At 57.9% G+C, this 22,590-nt stretch overlaps 1 protein-coding gene across 1 annotated transcript in view; it reads left to right on the top strand.

Annotated features, from left to right (window-relative positions):
- The first annotated feature begins 3,025 nt into the window (after nucleotides 1-3,025).
- The window catches only part of TNS1 (tensin 1), a 46,180-nt gene continuing 26,615 nt past the window's right edge, over nucleotides 3,026-22,590 (top strand). Inside the window, exons 1-15 of the mRNA XM_029959899.1 lie at nucleotides 3,026-3,048; nucleotides 5,214-5,255; nucleotides 8,035-8,084; nucleotides 8,389-8,560; nucleotides 8,888-8,938; nucleotides 9,456-9,578; nucleotides 9,883-9,947; nucleotides 10,060-10,143; nucleotides 10,265-10,377; nucleotides 10,980-11,040; nucleotides 12,261-12,336; nucleotides 12,456-12,585; nucleotides 12,955-13,020; nucleotides 13,566-13,727; nucleotides 22,244-22,585. Coding sequence (XP_029815759.1) covers nucleotides 8,393-8,560; nucleotides 8,888-8,938; nucleotides 9,456-9,578; nucleotides 9,883-9,947; nucleotides 10,060-10,143; nucleotides 10,265-10,377; nucleotides 10,980-11,040; nucleotides 12,261-12,336; nucleotides 12,456-12,585; nucleotides 12,955-13,020; nucleotides 13,566-13,727; nucleotides 22,244-22,585 — 1,441 coding nt within the window. The 5' untranslated portion in view covers nucleotides 3,026-3,048; nucleotides 5,214-5,255; nucleotides 8,035-8,084; nucleotides 8,389-8,392. The remainder of the gene's footprint in view (nucleotides 3,049-5,213; nucleotides 5,256-8,034; nucleotides 8,085-8,388; nucleotides 8,561-8,887; nucleotides 8,939-9,455; nucleotides 9,579-9,882; nucleotides 9,948-10,059; nucleotides 10,144-10,264; nucleotides 10,378-10,979; nucleotides 11,041-12,260; nucleotides 12,337-12,455; nucleotides 12,586-12,954; nucleotides 13,021-13,565; nucleotides 13,728-22,243; nucleotides 22,586-22,590) is intronic.

The following is a 22,590-nucleotide window of genomic DNA, read 5'->3' as shown; positions in this document are numbered from 1 at the left end:
CGTCTATGGTGTGCTGGGGTCTGTGTGAGGGCTGAGGTGGCTGTGGTGGCTGAGGTGGCTGCATCTGCTCCCGGCATCGTAAGGGTCAGCACCAGCCCGGATATCAGCCAGCTCCGGAATGTTTATCGGAGCTCCTGGGGAAGGGAAAAACAAAAACCGCCACCCAAAGGAAGGGATATGCGTCAGAGATGGGCCTGGATCACCCACCGGCAGCCAGACGGGCCATGCTGTGGGCCATGGGCCAGCACTTGCCCGGCTCCAGCAGCCCAGCTGGGGAGACCCCAGCGCGCCCACTACTGCACTGATCCAGCCTGTTCCTGAATCGCAGGGCCCCTCCATGGAGGTTTGTTTCCCCCTAGCCCTGCTGGCATCTTACAGGTTGGGGCTACAACTCATGGGGATGCTCGAGCTGGAGCAGGACCTGGCAATGACCCTGGGCACCTCCACGGGTGCAAGGGTTATTTTGCTGAGGGAGGAGGAGGGACAGGAAGGAGGTGTTGAGGGAAGGAGGTGTGAGCGGGGGTTGCAGCATGGAGAAGGCTCTGAGGTGTCTCATCCCTGGATACGTGGTGGATATCTGCATTCCTCCAGCCTCGCTCAGTGCTTGTGAAATGGTGCTGAAGTCCTGTCGGGAATATGTGGTGCAGAGGTCAGTCCCCGAGCTGCAGCTGGAAGGGTTAGGTGGAAGAGGGATCCCATGGGCTACTATACTCTGTGGTGGCATGGCTGGGGATTGTCAGGGATTTGCCAGCCAGTTGTTTAATTCTGGTCTTGGACATCTAAAGGGTATCAGGTATCTCTAGGTATAGTGACAGCTGGAGATGAGTCAGGGAGCCCATCACCACTCTCCAGCGGAAGGCTGCAGGGTGTGCCCAACCCTTTATGAGACATCAGGGAATCCCATCACTCGTGACCACAGGGTCTTGTTCACTGGGAAACTGATTTTTCTGTTTGGCAAAACTTGGGTCTCAAGGCAGAAGCTTGTGGGATGTGGCTGCTGGAAGGGATGGGGCTGCGACCTGGGGGGCCGGGTGGGGGGCCGTGGGGGGCTGGTGGGGTGGGCGGCAGCCCTGCTGCGCCTCGTTCCTCACATTCTTGGGCAGGGCTGCCGGGCGGCGGGGTCGCAGCGGCGGGGGCCAGCCGGCAGGAATGCAAACACCGGTGAGGGGGAGAAGAAAGGCTGCTGTGTCTGCCACAGCAAGGCAAAGCCTGGACCAGGGGTGTGCAGGTCCCCCCGCCTTTCCCACCACCCCCTGCACTGGGAGATGCAGGCATCCCTGAGGGCAGAGATGGTGGCGGTTCTGGGGTTTGCCACGGTCCTGTATGAAGTGATACTCTCGCCAGTCCTATGGGGCAGGAGGGGTGCTCCTGCACCTCTAGGTCAGGAGCTGGAATTCTAAGAAGTGGTCCGTTGACTGGGTCAGGGTCTTGCCTCTTCTCCTTGAACTGGGGGCACGTTTGAGCCAAACTTGAGAGAGGGATGGTAGCTGAAAACAGCTTTACATTCCTGCAGTCCTCCTAAAACTGCCTTTCTGGGATGAGAGAGTGCCATATAACCTGGGTTGGTGTCTCCTGTGGATGGGAAGACTGGTGTTGGGTGACCACAAGCCCATATAGACATCAGAGAATCCGCTAGGACAGGGAAATACAACCACAGGCACCCCAGTTTTCTTGCTTTTCCAGCCAGAGGAGCGTTTGTAGCCTGCAAACTTCCTCATGCCGACAGCAGAGGAGGGGTGGGCATGAACCCTACCTGGCTGTGGGACCAGCATTCCTGTGGTGGGGGAGCTGTGCATCTCCCCCCATCACTGGCCTTGGAGCTGGGACTGGGTGGGGGCCAGGGGCCCTTGGTTGAGCATCCCCAGGGAAAGAGTGTGGCAGCGTGCGGGGCACGGTGCGGGGTACGGCACAGCCCTCGTCAGCTCCGTCCGCAGCAGCAGCGGCTCGCTGCCGGAGAACATTCCAGGGAGGCTGGCGCGGGGCCAGCGCCGCGGGGCAGGGAAAGGGGCCTTTTATGGAAGCGTTTCTGCATTAGAATAAAATCATAATAATAATGCACAGGGGAAGGGAGCACGAGCAGGCGGAACCCCTGAAAAAAACAGCAAGAGGGGATGAGAGCAGGCTGGCAGCCGGGGAGGGGAGCAGGCACTGGCCATCACCCTGTGGGGTCTGGGATGGGTTGGGATTTGGGTGCTCCAAATGGGGTGCTTGTGGTAAATCCTTCTTTTTATGGCCCAGGGCAGGAGAGACTGAGTGGGGTGCAGGGGGTCCCCATGCTGCCATGGTGGGGAACCAGCCCCTGGGTGATGTTTGCTGTATTGGCTCCATCCTGGCATGGGGCAGGGGATGGCTGAAGGGGGGTGGTCACCGCTCCTAGGGACTCAGTGGTGGGGTTTGCAGAGGTCAAAGTGACCCTAATCACACCCTCCAGCTACTGTTGGCATCTCTGGGCCAACACAGGGCTGGAGCACCTCTTCCCGCTGCCCCGGCACCAACGAGGCGCTGCCTCTCCCACCCTGGCATGCTGCTGCTTCCCGGCGGACTGGGGTGCACGCAAAACCCAAGGTTAATTGTCAGTAATTGCCGCTGGTAATTAAGGTAACAATAGCTGGGCTGTTCAGCTGGCGGCTGCAGGAGCTCACGAGGCCAGGCTGCAGTTTGTTCCAGGAGCTGCTCTTGGCATCAGGCATCCACTCTGTGCTGTGCTGTGCTGTGCCGTGCCCGCCGTGCCCACCCGGGCTGGGCTGGGGCTATCCTGGCTCCCTGGCCAAGGATGAATGGCACTTCTGCCATGGCCTTGAGTCCATTCCCAGGAAGCCCAGCCTTGACCTAGGGATGCTGCCTGGGCTCCTGCCTGGAACGGCAGGGCTGTGGGTGACCCTGTCACTCCCTTGGGTGGGCCCTTGGGAGTGGGTGGGGGGTGAATGCTGCAGCCCAGCCCCTTCCCATGCCCCATGCTGTGCAGGGGGCTGCAGGAACTAATCTTGGCTCTCTTCTGCTTCCTTGCAGGCTGTGACCCCCTGCTCCCCCACTGTCAACTATGAGTTGGTAAGTGACACCCCACTGTGAGCCATGAGTGGGGCTCTGGGGATGCTAGATGGGACTGGACACCCTGTTCTGCGCTGGGTGTGGGGCTCTCTCTACCCAGGGGCTTCAGGATGTGAATCTTTCACCCCCAAAACCAAAGGGGTCCTGAGCTGAGGGTAAGGGCACCCCCCATTTTGGTGCTGTGTCCCCCAGTATTGCTGGCTGCAGGCCATCCCACATCTGAGCAACACAAGCCGGGGCAGCCCAGCCATCGTGGGACTCCTGGAGTTGGAGCTTTCAGGGAAGAGGAACTTGCAGGGTTGCTGAGAGGGAGAGGCAGATGGGACGTGACCAGCCAGGGCTCCAGGGTCCCCCGGTACAGAGGGCCTTCCCTCCCTGGCCACAGCCAGGGCGGTTTCTCGCACGCCCGGAGATGGTTATACCAGATGTGCCTTTGGCTCAGGGCGCCCAAGGCTGTGCGTTTGCAGCTCTTGTTACTGTCACCATCTACTTTTGTCCCTCCTGGGGACCTTTAACAACCTGCTGGGGCCAGGGAGACTCACAGCCCTTCCCACCCTGTGCTCTCTGGACACCAGGAAAGCAGCTGGGCATGCCATCTCTGTTCACCCTGTCCTGAGGAGGATGGGTGCAGGGGCACTGGGCAGGCAGCCACAGTCCTTTGCCACACTGCTCTAGGCCATGACTAGGCTCTGGGAGTAGCAAGGGCACTGAGATGTCACCTGGAGCAGGGCCATGTCCAAGCCAGAGGTTTGGGAAGTGTGACGCGATGGTGCCCACCAGGCAGCGTCTTGCCAGCAAAGCAGCTCCCTTGCCCCATCCCCAGCCTGGCAATGCCTGTGGCAGCAGGCAAAGCAGGCACGTGGCAGCAGGGAGACTGGCAGAGCCTGGGGCCAGCGTGGCCGCCCTTCTTTTTTTGCTCCAGAGTGTGCCAAGGCTTGCTGGGGCAGGCGCTGGGGAGAGGAGGCCCTGGCAGGGTTTCAGCTCGGGCTCGGCAGCCTGGCAGTGCTTGCAGTGTCTGTGCCTCACAGGGGGCCCTGGGCTGGGCACCCCATAGCTGGGCAGAGGTCTCACCCCTAGGTGGGTGGGTGTAGGGGACAACCCCCTGCAAGCTCATCAGAGCAGCGCAAGAGCCCAAGTGAGTGAGGGGATGGGGTGGGAGTGGAGCACGCTGCCTGCCCTGGGGCCCCGTGGTGGTTATCTGCCCCAGGTTTAATCTCTGCCTGCACCCTGCCGCCCCTGCCAACCTCCTCAGGCACTTATCACCAGCAAAAACATGTTGACTTTGAGCTGGGACCGTTACTGTGGCTTTGAGAGGAAATCAAAAGGGGTTTGTCCTGTCCCGTGGCTGGAAATGTCTGCCCTGGCCCTGCTGCCAGGGCTGGAGGAACCTGGTTTTGGGGGTTCCCTCCACCTTCCTGGTCCCAAGACTCATATAAACCACCAAGCTGGGTCCTTTTGCTGTGCCACCCTCAGGCACCCCAACCACCATCCTCAGGCAGAGGTATCTGTCCTCTGCTCCCTGTATTTGGGGTCCAGATGCTCTCCCCAACCTCAAGAAGTTAATTCCTGTTTCAGAACTCTCTGTAGACTCCAGTGGCGTGTCACTAAATGTGCCTACTTTGAAGATCTCAGACCCTGGTTCTGCTCCCGTCAGGGTCCTTTGCTGGCCCTGTGGGGCCGGTTTTATCTTGAGGAGGTGAGCCTGCTGGTGGACAGTGGCCAGGCTGGGTATGGGACTGCACAGGCTTGCCCCATTGTTTACCTACTGGCTGTAGGGTCTGACCATGGAGGATCTATCTGGGACCCTGGAGATGTGGAGGGCACTGGGTGCCCATCATGGAGCAAGCTGAGGGTTTAGCTGAGTGCTCCCAATCTGCGACACTGGTTGAGTGTGAGAGGTGGCTGCTGGGAGGCAGGATGGCAGCATCCTTGGTACCTGAGTTTCGCCCCAGCTCTGTGCTTAGGTTTTGAGGGATTCTCAGCCTTTAGGAAGAGTGGACATATTGGTAGGCAAGGAAGGAAGTGGGACCATTGAGCATTTCCTAGGAAGGACCAGAAATAGCTAGGGGGAATTTTGGCTGTGGTCCCTGCTCTGTGTGCATGTCTCTCAATCTCTCCTTCTCTCTTGCTTGCCTTTTTCTCTCTCCCCTTCCTCCTGCCTGCAGCCATCCCCAGGGGAGAGCATCACCAAGCAGGTAGACACCCTGGTAAGTGCAACCAGTCATGGAGGCTGATCTCTGCCTCAAGGCCTCCTGGGGGGGCTACTCGTGCCTGTCCCGTTGCTGCAAGCACCCCCTGCAGCCAAAATCCCTCAATCCAGGATGCTCCTGTGGTCTCCCAATATCCCTGGGACCCCCCAGCTCTCCCTCCCTGCCAGCCAAGGTGATGATGGCCATGCCAAAGGCCAAGTGAGATGCCCAGGGTTGGTGGCAGAGGTTGTGGTGGAGAATGGCGTAGTGGGGGCCAGGGCTTTTGCTGCAAAGCTGGCTTTCCTGTCTCAGAGCCAGGGATCTGTTATTTAATCTATGGACATGAAATTGCTAAGACAGTGTAGACAAATGCACTGCCAAAGTCAACGCGGACGGCTTCCCCCGCCCTTGCCCACAGCCAGCTCGCCGGCCTCCCTGTGCACTGGGGCTGGGACCCAAGGGATGGAGGCACGATGGTTCCCATGAGGAAGAGAGTGAAAGCCTTCCTCACCTGGGATCTGGCTTTACCTCATCCCTTCGGTTGTCCAGGACATGTTTGCTGCCCTTGTCTGAGCTGGAGAAAGAGCACCCACAGCTAGAAAAATCCAATCAGGAGCCTCCTTTGCTGGCTTTGCTCTCTTTTGGGGAAGTTTCCTGGTATTTTTGCAGCCTTTCTTGTGCCTCTCATCACCCTTTCCAAGTAGAAGGGACCTGTGGGATTTGGATGCTTCCAGGAGCCTGGGGATATGCCAAGTCAGCTTGGGATTGGGAGGCGTATTCTCGATGGTGTTGCCAGAGGGGTCTTCAACCCAATGTGACTGGAACCAGCCTGTCCTGTGCTGGGCTGGACTTGCCTATACTGGCTTGGCTGGAGTCTCTCCTCCAGAGAGGATGTTTGCAGGATCTCCCAGTCCAGTGGCGGGCAGGAGTGTTTAATAACATGAGCGTTTTCTCCTATCAGCTGATCGCAGGCTGACTCTTCCTCGTGCAGGGGCTGGCGGCAGAGCTGGCAGTGCAGCTGTGGTTAGATCAGGGGGAGGAGGGCAGAGCTTGGGGAGCAGGGCAGAGCCCAAGGGCTCTTGATGGGGCAGGGGACACTGGAGGGCCCTCTCTGCGAGCACCCGCTCTCCTGGGCCTGGAGAGTGTCAGGAGTGGAGCTGCCATGGCATGGAAATGGATTAGCAAGGGTCTCACTGCTGTCAAGGTATGGTAAGGGAGAGGGGCTCTGGTGTCCCCACCTTGCTCACTCTCCTGTGCCTCAGTTTACCCCTGTGGGAGAGGAGCATGAGTCTGTGTTGCCCCATGTCAGATCTCCTTTGGGCAAGGCTGGACTGGGAGGCTGCTGTGTCTCGGTGTGGTGATGTGGGCTGACAGGGCTCTCCTGGCTGGTGGTGTGGATGGGGGACCCCAGATGTCTCTATTACAAAGGTTTGGGGCAGAGCAGGAGTCACAGTGGAGATCTTATCCTGGTCACTGGTGGGTGATGCAGGGACGAGCCCACTTTCTGGGTCAGGCTTGTTCCACACACCCTAGCTCTCCCAGGAAAGGTTTTACTTCTCTTTTTGCTGCATTTCAACTCCTTATTTGCTCTCAGCAATGCTGGAGTGTTTCTCGGGTGAGCAGGAAATTTGGGGCACCCTGAGGAGAACCTGGAGGGGGAATTGTCACTCCTGCCCAAGCACCCTTGAGTGCTCAGGCAGGGCTGCTGCCTTCTGGAGTGGCTTTGACTGGGAGGGGAGATGATTGTCCCCAGGCTCTGGGGCTGCTGAGCCTGACCCTGCTCCACCAGGCAGCCTGACCTTGAAAGGAGCAAGGGAGGGTGATGCTGGCTGCCCACTGGAGCAGCTCTGGGACTGCACTGGATGGAAGATGGCAGGCGAAGAGTGTCGGAAACCTCTCTCCCACTTCCCTTTGATGTAATGGTTGTGGGGTGCTGCAGCCCGAGGAGAGTGGCAGCAGGTCCTGCAGCTTCATGGACAGAAGGGGCATCCTGGGAACCAGCTGCAGGATGCATCTCTTATTTCTGATCCTTCCAGGTGCTTGGGACGTGTTATCTGCCCAAGATTAGTCTTTAAATGACTCCCGCTTATTAGCTGGAGATACTATAACTAATGAGCTGCGAGTGTGTTTTTCCTTAGCAGTTTTTTTTGGAAACCCTGCTTTGTTTTTCGGCTGAGGTCACAAAGTCACTGAGCAAGCCGGCTGCAGATGAAATTCTCGAGGCCGGGGAACATGCATAAATAGAAGTTTCCTGCTCTGAGAGCTCAAACATTTCCTCCAGGCATTTGGCTCAGGAGAGCCGGGGCCAAAGCAAACTGCTGTGCCTGGCTGGCTCCTCGATGCTGCTTGGGCAGTGAACCTGCCTCTGCTCTGGGTAGGGCCAAAGCAGCTCTGTCCCACCAGGTGTGTGTACGCAGCTTAACAGAGTCAAGAGAGACTTCTGACATGCCTTAGACTGTGTCTACATACTCAGCATCCTCCCAAAAGGTCCTCTGGGACCCTTTGCCAAGGCACCAGTCCCACAGTGCCTGTGGTGGCTGGTCCCAGCTGCTGTGGTTGTGAGACTTGGGTTTTGCTTGTGGGATGAGGGGGGACAATGATGGTGTCAAGGTGTTTGTGCCACTGGGATGCTTGGTGGGTAATATTTGGAGATGTTTTGGGGGTGTTACCATGTGCAGTGCAGTGTGGTGGGGGTGGGATGTGTCGGCAGCACTATCACACCCAGCCCCAGCAGGACCCCTGTGCTGTCTGTGACTGGGTCATGGTGGTAACTTGCTTTTCCTCTCTGGTTCTTTAGGATGCCACAAAATCCTCCAGGAGTGGGCAGTCACGCTGCAAAACATCCAGGTAGATGCCTCAATTTCCCTTTCTGGTGACCATCTCTGCATTGCATGAACCTCCCCCTCTCTGCCAACACTTTGCTTCTCCAGATGTGCTACACCTGGGAGATGCTCCCAATGGAGAAGATATGGGGGTTATGATCCACCATCCTTAACTTGGGTCCCCCAGACACCCCAATGGGTCTGGGAGCAGGGGAAAGGCTGCAGGCTGCTCTGCTGCTCTGTGTCCCAGCCCATCCCACAGGTTGGGGAAGGGTCACTGTGTCCCCTCCCCATGCCATTCCTTGACAGCGGTCCCCTCTCTTGCCCAGGAGCATGAGCCTGACTACGGCCATGGAGAGCAGCTGTGAGCTGGACCTGGTGTACATCACGGAGCGGATCATTGCCGTCTCCTACCCCAGTGTGGCTGAGGAGCAGAGTTACTGCAGCAACCTCCGTGAAGTGGCGCACATGCTGAAGTCCAAGCATGGGAACAACTATGTGGTTAGGGGCACAGCTGCATCCCTGTCAGGCTGGGGAAGGGGCTGGGGTGCTCAGACCCTAGGGATGGGGTGCTTGCGGGGGGTGGGTACTGCGTCCTTGTCTCTGTCTGAGCTTAGCTCTGGTGAGGGGAGGGTCTTTGCACTAAGGTGGATAGATTTTTTTTCCTTCTTTGAAACTCACCCTGGGAGTTTTTGATCATTGTGTCTCCCTGTGGCAAGGTGTTACTCTAATGGCAGGATTTGGGGAGGCTTTGGGGTGAGGAAGAGATGAGAGGTAGCAGTGAGGTAGGAAGATGTCCCTTCACTCTGTTTTTCCTCTTCTCTGAAGCTTTTCAACCTATCTGAACGGAGACGTGATGTCAACAAACTTCACCCCAAGGTGGGTCACAGCTGTGGGAAGCAGAGGGAATCTTGGGCCTGAGGGCAGGGCTGTTTGCAGGACCAGCTCCTGCTATGTCTGGGGGAGGAACAGCCACCTTCTCTATTCCACCCAGCTAGAACCCACCCTGAGAAAAGCACTGAGAGTTCCCACTGGGTTTGTGGTATCTCAGCCTGACTCCCATTGCCTTCCCCATCCTCCATTCCCAGCCCAAACCTGGCCGTTTGGGATCTCTTGGAGACCTCTGTAAGGCATTGTCTCTATCCCTGTGACAATGGGGAACCCTGAGCAGCTGAGCCAAGTGACCTGGGGTGAGGGGCCTGAGATCTGGGACCATGATGGCCTCCCTGGGCCAGGGGCCTGGGCAGTGGGGTGCAGGGTTGGGGTTGGGAGGGGCACATCAGAGCAACACAGTGGTGCCCACCCTGGGTACATGCCCTGGGCTTTGCACATGGGCAGGCTGGGGACTCTGCAGGGAGGCATGTGGATGTGACCTCTGGCTGTTCCCCCTGCTCAGGTGCTGGATTTTGGGTGGCCTGACATGCACACCCCAGCGCTGGAGAAGATTTGCAGCATTTGCAAAGCCATGGACACATGGCTCAATGCGGCGGCACACAATGTGGTGGTCCTGCACAACAAGGTGGGCTGAACCCATCCCCAGGGTGTGCAGTGATGGAGGCACTGGGGGTCTGCAGGGCTACAGAGATGGGGCTGAGTGGCCTCAGAGGCCAAAGGATGCAGGGAATGTGGTGGTTGGTGGCTTGGTATGTGGGTAGGTGTCAATGTATGCATAGATTGGTGTGTGTCTAATAAGGGTTGGGGGGTGTGCGTGCTGGCGTGTGCGTATAGGGACCAGTGTGTGCCTGCCTCAGTGTGGGACAGCTGTGCCTGGGCACTCGCAGGCACCACTGCCCCATGACACCCCTTCTGCTGTGTGCCCGCAGGGGAACCGTGGCCGGCTGGGGGTGGTAGTGGCTGCCTACATGCACTACAGCAACATCTCAGCCAGGTGAGAGGGACATGCAATCCTGGGGTGGCCCTGGGGCCCACTGCTGACCTCCACACCAGCGGTGCTGTGGTGCTGGTGCCAGTACTTTCCTTCAACCTCATCTGCCCCACAGCGCTGACCAGGCTCTGGACAGGTTTGCCATGAAACGCTTCTATGAGGACAAGGTGGTGCCAGTGGGACAGCCATCCCAAAAGAGGTGGGTTCCGGCAAGCCGTTGCAGGCTGGATTTTGTCCCCAGAGCCAGAGTGATTGGATGCAGGGTCCAAGGTGGATGCTCTTTGTGGGTCCTGCTCTTGAGCTGCCTGTCTTTCCTTCAGGTACATCCATTACTTCAGTGGGCTCCTCTCTGGCAGCATCAAGATGAACAACAAGCCCCTCTTCCTCCACCACGTCATCATGCACGGCATCCCCAACTTTGAGTCGAAAGGCGGTAGGTGCCCCCGACTCCTTTCCCCAGCCTCATTCCCCCCCACTCCACTATCCCACACTGCATGGCCAGGCTTGTCCTCGATGGGCAATATTTTCTTCATTATTTCCTTGGCAATTTGAATTTCCCTTTCCCTTTCAGAGATTGTTCACTCCTATTGGCAGGGTGCTACCCTGCCCTCGGGGGGTGCCCTCCCCGTGCTGGGCACTAACCTGAGCTGTGGGGTGACAGTGCTTTTCTGCCAGCTTTTGGGAGGATGGCACCAGATGGAGATGGGGTTTGGCATGCAGTACCCTGCCTGGTGCCAGTACCTCACTCAGATCATCATCCTACCTCTATCCTCAGCCCAGCACTTGCTCGAGGTCCTACAGGACCCAAACTGGGCTGCAGGGGCTTTCCCCTTTCCCAGCTCATGCAGAGCATCCCTTTCTGCCCATCTCAGATGTTGCCCGTGGTTGGTGTGGGCTGGTTGGGATGGGGAGCGGCTGTTTGCCTTGGCTCCCTCCCTGTTTGGATTTCTCCCCCGTGACTAATCCCTGCCCTGGCCCCTCCACCCAGCCGCCTAACAGGAGTGTGCCTTTTCTTCCCGCCTTGATGTCTTCCAGGTTGTCGTCCCTTCCTGAAAATCTACCAGGCCATGCAGCCCGTCTACACCTCGGGGATCTAGTAACTATCTCCTTGCCATGGGGGCTTTCCTCCTCCCCAGCATGGGGGGCAAGCCAAGCAGGGGAAGATGGAGAGGGTCAAGGCCAAGTCCCCTGCAGTCTGGTGCTCTGTGCTTAGTCTCTTTGGGGTCCAGGGAACTGAAAAAACGGGGCGTCCTTTTCTTTGGAGGTGGTAGCTGGCTGTACTGGGCCTTACTGGGCCCTTCTGCCGGGAGGGCTGTAGTGACTCTGTGTATCAGCAGAGGGAGCCTGGGGCTGCGCAGAGCCTGGGGCTGGGTGTCCCTGGAGGGAACGGGGACAGAGATGGGGACACGTCCCAGGTGTGATGAAGGCATTTTTTCTCTCCCTGCCCAAAGAACTGCTCCTCCTGCTTGGATTAGTCCTAAAAGCCCTCTTTCTCTCTCCAAAAAAATATTTTCCTCCTGTTTTAATCTCTGCACAATTCTTTTCTGACACTGCTCCTGGGAGCAGGCACTGGCGAAGGTAAAAGCAGGAGTCAGTTTCTCCAGCCTCTCATACACTCTGCCAGCGTCACACCCCAGGGACCCATGGCTCCTGGCCTCCCTGGAGGGAGCAGAGCACCTCACCTCCGGGGTATTCCCATCTTAAACCCCTGGACCAGAATCTCCCTTCCCTGCAGTCCCCGTTAGCTGAGATTTACTGCCATCCCAGTCTCGCCTTTCAGCTTTTAATAGACTGTTTATGGGATGCCTGTAATAAACTCCAGGTTTATCTTGCCTGTGAAATCCAACTCCCTTCTTCCTTTGTCTGCGACTGCTGACGCCACCACCCAGAGGCAGCCCCTCAGTGGTACACTGCAAAGGGGAGGGCTTCTGTCAGGGCAACTGAGGCAGGGAGGAGAGTCTTCCCTGAGATTTCTCCCTCTGTGTCCAATGCCCTGCTTGACTAAGGGAGCTGGATGGATGGCTGATAGCCCAGTCTCAGCACTTGGATCCTGGTCAAACCCTCCCACCCAGCATTTTTCCCACCCTTAGTGAGCTGTGCCTCAGTTTCCGCTTCCTGTCCTCCTTCCTCTGGGAATGGGTGCCCCTTGGGGTGATGGACGGAACCCTTCTCTGTCACTGGGGGCAGGGGGGCGCAGCTCTGTGCTATGCACCTTTCCTGGCTGGATTTGGGTAGAAGGGCTGGTTGCGGTGGTGCTGGGAGCTCTTGGAGGCCTCTGCACCACAGCTCACATCCTCCCACCATCCCTCTCTGCAGCAACGTGCAAGGAGACAGCCAGACAGGCATCTGCATCACCATTGAGCCTGGCTTGCTGCTCAAGGGCGATATCTTGGTAAGGATCCTCCGTGTAGAAAGCAGCCAGGGTGGTTGCCTTGTGTTGGGATCCCCAGATTCCCCTTTGCCAAGCTCTGGGGGCTTATCCTGATGGCCCATCCCTACTCCCCTCTGCAGCTGAAGTGCTACCACAAGAAGTTTCGCAGCCCTACCCGTGATGTGATTTTCCGTGTGCAGTTCCACACGTGTGCTGTGCACGACCTTGATGTTGTCTTTGGCAAGGAGGACCTGGATGAGGCCTTCAGAGGTAACTGCCCCGGCACCTCCCTTCTCCAAACTCCCTCATCCTCCTGCCCCTGTAACTCTGGTCTCATCGTGGGGCATCTGGGCACCCATCCCAGATCCACTGCAACCAAGCAGGGCACCCCTGCTCCATCCACAGGGTGTGGTGCTGCATGTGGACTGGTAGCACCGTCATCCCTTTTGTTACCAAAACCAGTACTGATGCAGAGCGACTGCTTTGGGGTTGTTCTGGGGGCTGAGATGCACTGCCCCATGCAGGGATATCCCTGCCAGCTCCCTGCCTTAAGCTGTGGAGCACGTTTGGGGTGACTGTGTGGGTGCTACTGGAAGCATAGATGGAGATGGTCCCTTTACTCTGCTCTCTCCCTGACAGATGACCGCTTCCCTGAGTATGGGAAGGTGGAGTTTGTGTTCTCTTATGGCCCTGAGAAGATCCAAGGTATGGCTGACTCACTGCCTTAGGGGTTTGGAGCTGGATGCCGTCTCCTTTCCCTTTCCTTAGCTATATACCCTCCTGTCTCCCTTGCAACCTCCTCCTGCCCCATTGCAGCCTCTTTGTCACCAGGGTAGGATGAGGGGTCCACGCAGTGAGGCTAATCTAGGAGCACCCATGGATGCCCTATCACTCTCTCTTGTTTCCCCAGGAGGCTGCTCTCCAAAGCACTTGCTGGCCCAGGAGAGAAAGAGGGAGTGCTTGGGAATGAAGGACTCCCTGCCCAAAAATTCCAGACCATGCACACTCACTATCAGCCTGTGTGCTTGTCTCTAGGCAATCCCAAAAGCCCTGGGCAGTCTTGTACACTTTGTGGGTTTTGATGTACATCCTGTGCCCGTCCTTAATGCTACCCTTCCTGTAGGACTCTCCTGCCTTACCCTATGGCTCCTTCTCTTTTTTCCTTGCCTGAACCTTTCTCCATCTCCTCCCCCTGTCCTACCCTTGCTGGTTCTATTGTCACCCCGACTGACTATCCTGCCTATTCCCAGGCATGGAGCACCTGGAGAACGGGCCCAGCGTTTCTGTGGACTACAACACATCCGACCCACTCATCCGGTGGGACTCCTATGAGAACTTCAACATCCAGCGTGAGGACAGCACGGAGGGGGCCTGGGCTGAGCCACCCCTGCCCAGCAAGCACCTGGAGAAAGGTTAGGGCTCACAGGGTGCTCAGTGGCCAAAGTGTCCCTGTGGGAATCCCCCTCACCCCAGGAAAGGGAACACCAGTGGGCAGCAGAACTGAGGGCAGATGGCTGCTGCTGGGGGGAGTGTGGCTGTGGGATGGGAGAGGAAGATCTTGTGGACTTTGACTCCCGCTTCAGTGCCAGAGAGCTTACACTGTTTTTCCAGCACTTTCACTCTCAAAATCCTGTTTGCATGAGCAGGGTCCAGCCCTGGTTTATGCCCCAGAGCTTTGGGAAACCCAACCCCCAGGTCTGCAGGACTTCATGGGGGGACAATTAGGTATCTCAGCTCCTTTCTCATGGCACAAACGTGGCAGGATGTAGCTATGCCTTAGTTATCCCTGGGGCATGAGAATGTCTCACTGGCCTTGAAGGGTATGCAGCATCTCTCAGAGCTGGGAAGAGCCCCTTGAGCACTGGTTTGGCTGCAGCAAGTTGACTGTCCTCACCCACTTGGCAGGAATGGGCAGGACTTGTATGTTGAAGGGTGGTGGACCCTGTCCCGGTGGCAAGGCTGCCCGTGGCTGAGCAGATGCCTGGGCTTTCCTGGCCCAATCTGGAGAGGTGTCCCTGGAGCAGGAACAGCTGCCATCCCTGATGTCCCTGAAGGTCACCGGCTGCTTCAAGTGGGAGCTGTGGGTGGCCGTGCTCACAGTGCAGGGTGGGGGCTCTGGGTGCCTGAGGCAGGTGAGAGTGTCTCTGTTATGGTGGTAGAGCCGGACCTGGGGCAGCAGTGCAGAGCTGGCACAGGCACTTGCCTTGGCACCGGGCAGTAAACAGGCAACTCGTGATGTCCAGGCTCAGCTATGTGGTGGGGAACTGGGGAGCTGCAGGTTGGACCCCAAGCTGACAAGACTGCCTGGCAGCCCCCTCCTGCCTGCAGAGGCCTGAGTACTTCATTGCATGTGTTCCCCTCTGGCCCCCTGGGCAGAGCTTCTGCGCTCCCAGCCCCTTGCAGGGCTACTCCAGCACTCATCTCTGTCCTCTCATGGGGGTCCTGGCTGCAGAAGTACCCCAGGGCTCCTCTCCATCCCCTCTTGGGGGGTCTAGACAGGTGTCAGGGCTGCAGAGGTATCTCCATGTGCTGACTGGGCTGTCCTCCCTGCAGGAGGATGGCAATAGGGAATGAGGGCACCTTGGATTTGTAAACACTGCCCCAGTTTGGAGATGAGCCGGGACTGTCAAAGGGTGAAGCCAGAGGCAGGAGGCTGCCTTCTGACCCATGCCAGCAAAACAGCTGCGAAAAGCCCATCTATAGGGGTCTCTCCCTGTCTGCCCCATGGGGCATCTTGAGCAGCAGCAGAGAGAGTCAGTGTGGGCTTAGGGGGGCTCTCATCTTCCTTCCTCTGTCAGCACTTTTATCCAGCCTGTCCCAAGCTGGGTTAGGGACCCTGGTGCCCGGCTGTGCAAGGGGGGTCCCTGTTTATGGTTGTTCTTGCCTTATTTGGTCAGGGAATTGCACGCCACATTTTTGGCACCACCAGGCGTGAGCGAGTGGTGTCCGGGGGCGGAGGGGGGTGAGGTTGGCACCGGAACCCACACGGGGCTGGGATCAGCCGCTGCTCCTTGTCCCTGCCACTGCCCGTCCTGCCACTCGGCGAAGGCTCCCCACAGACCGTCGCCGCAGCCCAGGCCAACGGGATCGGCATCGCCTGCCAAACGGTGGGTCCCCCCAGGCAGCGTCTCTGCTGGTCACAGCTTCGCTTGGTAGAGGTGAATGCTCTTTCTCCAGCAGCTTTGTCTCAGCATGGGACACCCATATGGGCTGGAGGTGCCTGACAGGGTGGGATGGTCCTGTGGGACCCCAAAGCTGGAGGGGTAGGTGGGTGACTGGGGATGGTGCTTGTCCTAGTGTTCCCTATGCCTCTGCTGTGCTTATCTGCGGGGACTTGGGGAAGGGGAAGCTGAGCTGCAGCAAGGTTGTCAGCTGACCAAGATCGTCCAGAGCGGGGGTCATGAGAGGGGGATCTGAACCCCCACATCTTGCACTCTGGCAGAGGGGACCCAACTGGATTCAACAGGTGGGGTCTCTGTCAGCCACCCCCACAGCAAAGGCTGACCCTGTCAGCAGACTTGCCCTCCCGCTTTACCCAGGCAGGGTCTCTGCTGCCCACTAGGCTTGGGCTGCCCTATGGTCCTTAGGGAGAGTGGGGAGTGCTGGGATACCCCCACAGCCTGTCCCTCTGCCCATCATGCATGTCCATATGTCATGGGCTCTGCCTGCCCTCCTTCTTCCTTCTCCTCAGAGGGGCTTTGGGGTCAGCGGTGACTCCATGGCAGATTCCTGCTGCAGTCCCCATAGCCATTAGTTGGCTGAGAGGGTATTTGAGGGCTGAAGGAAGGCGATGGCGTGCTTCTTCCTCTGGCTGTTTTTGTGGTTGCCAGCACTGTGGTGGTTTTCCTTGGGGTGTCAAACTAGCTCCAGGAAGGCAAGAGGAGACTGGCAGCTAGATGTGGCACTGCTGGGTTTGCAGCTGGTTGGAGGATCACTGCAGAGAAATTTTTGGGGTACTGCAGATGCAGGTGGGCAAATCTGGATGGAGAACATTTATGGCCTGGTTTGGTTTTGCTGAGAAAACCAATACTGATGGAGAACAGGATGCTGGGTCTGGCTTAGAGTCAGTGGAGGGGTTGTCCCTAAGGTCCGAATGTGTGACCCTAAGGGGGTCCCCTTGGGGGACCCCAAGCTCTGCCACCCTGGGATGGAGTGAGAAGATGCTAAAGGGCCGGGCGTGCATCCCCAACCCAGTAGCTCCCTATAACGACTGGCCCTTGGACCCACTCTGGGCTGACCCTTCCTGCCTCCTCTTTTTACCGGGGCTGGAAGAGGGTGGCTGGGGCCTGGCCAAATCCAACATCTGCAAGAGAGTTGCTAAATCCCCACCTGAGTCATGGTTCTGGCGTAGAACTCTCTTGCAGCTCATCCGCACTTGCAGGGCAGGGCTGGCTGAGATAGGGACTGGGATGAGCATCTCACCAGTCCAGTGAGGGGAGATCACAGCAGACCCTGAACCCCATGTGGCAAAGGTCAGGGAGTCCCAGACTCCCACAGATTGAGCTGGATGCTGATCCTGCATCTTTCCATGGGGCAGAAAGCCCCTTGATGGGGTCACTGTCATTTGTTGGTCACCCGTGGGTTGGGCATCTCATGAGGTACACCTTCCCTAGTGTGGTCAAATCCTGCCCCACTTATCAAGGACTGAGGCTGCCCAGGAGGGCAAGCTAGGCAGTGCAGAGGCAGAGAGCCAAATGGGCCAGGCCAGAGCTGTTAAATCCATTGCTGGAGCTGCTGGCAGGCTGCTGCTCTCCCCCCCAGATGGATCTGTCCCCTGGCCAGTCTCGATGGGGACTGGGGGTCACTGGCTCTACTCTTGCCTTCATCAGCTGACTAAAGCTGAAGGAATCTGCTTTCCCCCCCCCCCCCGGCATTCTGCCCCCGTCTGCTGCTCTCTGCTCTGTCAGCAGCAAGGTAAGGGGTTGTTGGGGTGGGCGTTTTGTGGGGCAGTGGGGACCTGACTGGGCTTGAAGGGGATCCATAAGGAGTGTCCCCCTTGCTTCTGGTTATTCCCCATGGGAGAAATACTGAAGCATCTACAGGCTTGGCTAGACATTTTAGCTGGAGTGTGGCTATTCCCAGGGCAGGATCTGTCCTCTGACCTGGTATTTGGGGTTGTGATGTGGGGTGGGAGTTGGGTAAGTTTTGTTCCTGCTGGGACTGGGATGCAGATAGAGAGAGACCTGCTAGTGGAAGCTCAACCCTTTCTTTTCCCCCTTTAAACTGTCCTTGAAGTCAAAACTTGCAGCAGTGTGTATGTGTAGAGCTGGGGCTGTCCCCAGGCAGGATTGGGGAGCTTTGTATCTGCCCTGCCACAGCCACACAGCTGAGACAAAAAATAAGACAGAGAAGCAAGCAAACTTTGGAAGTTCTGGAAGGATGCTGCCTTGGCATGTGCTACTATCTGGGAGCAAACAGGGCTGTGAGTCAGGGGGCTGGCTGGAAACACTGCTCTCATCCCGTCGTCATCCGTGGGGGTATGGGAAACACACGACTGGGGGGATTAGAGTGGAAGGAGCCTCACGTTTTGCTGAGTATGTTGGAACAACTGAGGAGTGGAGTCCTGAGCATGGGTTCAGGCAGGGGCCCGGACATGGGGTGGGCTTGCTGTCACTTGGAGCAGTGAATTGTCAGCACCATCCCAGCATGGATTTTGCTTGGGATGGAGCAGTGTGGTCTCAGACAGCTCTGGGGTGGATGGGATCCATGTCATTCCTCCTGCCACGGGACAGGGCAGCACGTGCATCCTGCAAACAGTGCTGGCACATCCATGCTGTGCCTGTGGTGCTGGCAGGGCAGGCAAGGGGGTTGTGAAAACGGGTCGGCAGGGTCGACTGTCCATGGCTACTTTCCACCCCTCTTCGGCTGTTTTTTAAGATGGAGAAACTCAAGTCTCCAGCAGGGCATTTGGGTTTGCAGACCAGGCTGGGTTTCAACATCTCATGGGGCCTGGAAGGACATCCTCCCCCCAAATGGGTCACATCTTTCTGGGGACAGGTGTGCTGTGTGCACGGAGGAGGCAGGCAGGGCTGGGTGTCTGAAATGAGGGGGTCATCCAGGGGGGTGATGCTCAGCGGCCCGTGGGAGGCGGGTAGGCTGTCCAGCTGTCCGGCTGTCCGTCCTGCCTAGGAAACAGTTAACGCGGCGGAGCCCTGCCCGTGGAGGAAGTAGTTAATATTCATAGCTGGAAGCTGTCTGTCTGGCTGTCCTCCCTCCATGGCTCCCACCCTCTCCGCACCTCACTGAGGTTAACTTGGGCTGGGGCTGGGGCTTGGGCGGCCCCGCCGCCCTCTACGAGCCTCTCCCCTTCCCCTGCCGCTCCTCCCTGTGATCCCTGTGTGGTCTGGCGCGGAGGGGAGCACAGCCGCACCTCCTTACTTCCAGCCCATCTTCTGCCTCTGCCACCTTCGGCTCCTCCATCCTCCCCTCCGGCTCCCCGTGTCCTAAGGTTCCCCGTATCCGACCCTTTCCGGCATCCCGCCGCCGTCGGGGTGCCCCTCTCGCGGCCCCGCGGGACACGGCGCTGGGAAGGGAATAGCTCCCTCCGCGAGAGGGAAGGCAAAGCCAAAGGGACAAACGCCAACCCAAGCCAGCTCCGGGCCGTCGGCTCCTGTCCTGGACGGACGCACGGAGCCGGCTGCGGACGCCGTTCGAGCTGCCACCACACCAGGTGCCCCTGGAAGGCTCTGGTGCTGGAAGGGGTGAAGGAAAGGGATTTTGCTGCCTGCTCCTTCCCTTCGCCTGTGATCCTTTCTTCCCCGTCCCTTTTGGTAAGTCCTGACTTTGCTTTTCTTTGGGCTGGGGGGTGGGTAGGGAATTTGTGGCTGTGGAGACCCATGGCTCAGGGGCTGTGGTTGCTCATTGCCGTCATATCTGGACACAGGATGAAAACAGAGTTGAGGGGGCTAAGCTCTTCTCTGTGGGATTTAACTCACACCCTTCATCCTACAAAGGGTCCCGAGACCCTAGGATCTTCCTTGTGGGCTGATGCTCCAGAGATGCAGTGGGATTAGGGCTCTGGGTGGTGGGGACTGAAGACAGCAGGTGGGATGCTGCTGGGGGCAGAACAAGGGGAGACACGGTAGTGCCTTAACCTTGTCTTCTGCACCGGTGCAGAACCCTGGACAGGATTTGTACTGGTGCACGTTTCTGTATGGTGCACCCCACAGTGCGTGAGGCAGATGGTTGGGATTTTGGGGATGGGAGCTGACACCCTTCACATTGTCATGCTTGTCCTGGACCTGTGTTTTTGCCGGGTGCTGAGCAGGGAGAGGACAGAGTGCCCTGCTGGGGCAGTGAGCCTGGCAGCAGAGCTGGGACCAGGCTAGTCTCAGCGCTTCCCTCAGCTGCCTCCTTATAGCCAGAGCAGATAGAGCCTAAGCAGAGCTGTGTCTGGGGCTGAGCCCAGGGCAAACCCAACCCACGATGAGATGGCACAGCCTGCCAGGCTGGAGCTTCTCTGACCTTCAGGATGAAATCTGACCTTGCTGGTAGCTGCAGACACTTTGCAAATGGGATCCTGGGAGCCTACTGCTTTGAGGATGGCTGCTTTGACTAAGGCAGTCTGTCCCCGCATCCCTTAGTCTTTATTTTATTCAGCTTCTCAGGTGACAAGCAATAGATAGTCATATGAGCGATAGCGTGGCCTTGGGGTGGTGGAGGGGGCCTAGGAGTGGTGGTGAGTAGCAGGATTTGTCTCATGGCATCAGAGCCCAGGGGGTATGTGGGGTTGAGGACAGGATGAGCAGTCAGGTGTGGGGCAGAGCAGCCACAGGATGAGGGCTTGGCTGATGGTGGAGGTGTCACAGCCCCTTCCTTGCTTGCCACTCTGGTATTGCTCTTGGTGGGAGGGCAACCACCGGACCCCCCATGTTCCTGCCTGACCAAAGGGTCTAGGGAAGGTGGGATGGGGCACTTGAGGCTTTCTGCCTCTGTCATGAACTTCATTGTGCCCCATCCTGACCCCTCTTGGAGATATTTCTCCCAGCTCTCCATGGCTCTCAGTGGCCATGGGGCAGTGCATAGCCCAAAGTGCAATTAAAACCTTTGCCATCTATTTTCTCCCTTGGCACTACGTGCTTTCATTTATATTTATTTATTTATTCCCTTTTCCTTTCTATTCCTCTACCCTATTTATCTCAGCCCCCACCCTGGCTTTTGCCCTGTTTCCCAAGACTGGCCAGCATCCATTGCTGCCATCAGATGGGAGGGCTGTGCCTTTTCCCCCATCTCCAAGCAATGTCAGCCTGTCCAGCATTTACACTGCCGCTGGACATTCTTCTTTTTCCTTTCTCTCTCCATGGGGAGGGTTTGCCTCCCTCTCTCCCCCTTTTCCCCAGAATGGGAGGTGTTGTGGAGTCAAATGCTGGCAGTTCCTGGCTATACTGACTGGATGAAGGAGCTCTGAGTCTCTGGGAGAAAGTCTCATCCTTTCCTGCACTGAGTGCCCAAAGAGGAGCTCGCTGCTTGGTCCTGGGACATCTTCAAGCCAAGGGGAGGCTTTGGGGCTCAGCTGCCTCCTTGGGATACTGCCAGTGGAGATTCAGGAGTGGAAAATCAGTGACAAGGAGGGGGCTCTGACTTGGTAGGACTTGAACTCGGTGTTATTGCTCCCTTCTCCCTTATGGTGAGGGGTTGTTGGTGGTGTGGGAGCTGCTGGAGTGCGGGTGTGGTGGTGTGGGTCTGGTTAAGCTGTCCCGGCTCGGAAGTGTTTTGCTTGCAGATAGGACCGCTCTGATTTCACACTATCGTGTTAGGGCCGTCTTCCGTCCCTGAGTCAGCTGCCTGGCCCCCTGCCAGGGAAGAGTCATTTTTTCCTCCAAAAGAAAGTGTTTAACACTGCTTGCGGGACCTTCCAGGAAACCTCGGCAGGGAGCTGGAAAAACAAGAGTCTGCAGCCTGGTTGGTGCTGCGCTTGCTCTGGTGGGGGAGACATGGCTTGGGAGCCATCCCCATTGCTCTCAGTGGCCAAGGTCCCTCTCTGTCCCCAAAATCCGTCTGCTCCACTTAGAAAGGTTTAAAAGGTGCAGCCAGTTGTGGTGTTGATGCTGCCGGGGGTGATGGGAGCTGGGGGGCTCAGAGCTGGAGTGCAGGATTGCTGGTGGTGATGCTGCTGTGCCCTGGCTGCCCCCAAGACTTTAGGGGCTGCAGAGCCAACTGCCCACACTGGCCTTAATTCATGGCACCAGGGCCTCCCCAGGAGCAGATGCTGCATGTTCACGGTTGGGCAGAGGTGCTGCCTGTGTGGGAGCTTTGGGGCAGATCGACCTGGCCTGAGAGAGGAAAGGGGAAGAACAGAAAGTGTGGGAGCCTGGCTGTAGCCAGGGAAGAAAATGTCAAGGATGTCTGGCTGACTGGATCCATGAATCATCTGGGAGGAGAGCAGGCAGGGAGGTGGGTCTGTGGTTCATCTGTCCTTCACCCATGGGCTGAGTACATCCATCCAGCTGGAGCTGGAAAGAGCTACGAGGCCAGATCTTGACTGCTGCTGCCTGTCCTCCTATGGCCTGTGGTGCATCTTCTCCATCCTCCCTGGTTACCTCCCTGGTGCCACAGGGCTGGCTGAGCCCTGTGGAGCAGCGATGGCTGACTGTGTGGGGGGCACCACCCCTTGCTGGCTGTGGAGAGGAATTGCTGGGAATTATGCCTGGAAACGGGGCAGGGGATATTTGGTGAATCCCAGTAGAGCAGGCGGTGCTTGCGTGCGAACTGGGGGGCTGTGGGGTATGGGGTTGGGGGGATCTGGCTCCGATGTCTCTGCATGGTGGCACCCATGGGATTGTGGAGGGTGCCGAGGAGACGGCGATGCTGGTCGTTAAGCGTGCTGGCACACAGAAGAAATCGAAACCACCAGCTAATGGGACCCATTAGCTCCGTGTAGAGAGCCAGAAATTGATCTGGGGTCTCGTGTTCGTTTCTCCCCCTGCAGAGGTTGGGCACACGCAAGGGCCCCTGGATGGGAGCCTCTACGCTAAAGTGAAGAAGAAAGACTCCCTCCACGGCAGCACTGGTGCCGTCAACGCTGCCCGTCTCCCGCTCTCGGCAGCGCCCAACCACGTTGAGCACACACTCTCAGTGAGCAGCGACTCAGGCAACTCCACTGCCTCCACCAAGACCGACCGGACGGATGAGCCGGGGGTGACTGGGGTGCCCCCTGGCCAGGCGGTGCTGAGCCCTGAGGAGAAGCAGGAGCTGGATCGTCTCCTTGTCGGCTTTGGCTTGGAGAGTGCACCACCCATGCACAACCACGTGCCCGGCCCCGTGCCAGCACGCCTG

This window comes from Manacus vitellinus, unplaced genomic scaffold (assembly GCF_001715985.3).
Source record: "Manacus vitellinus isolate BGI_N305 unplaced genomic scaffold, ASM171598v3 scaffold_22_pilon, whole genome shotgun sequence".
In the NCBI taxonomy this organism is placed as follows: Eukaryota; Metazoa; Chordata; class Aves; order Passeriformes; family Pipridae; genus Manacus; species Manacus vitellinus.
The sequence above is the reverse complement of the archived record's forward strand: the minus strand, read 5'-3'. Positions and strand labels throughout refer to the sequence as shown.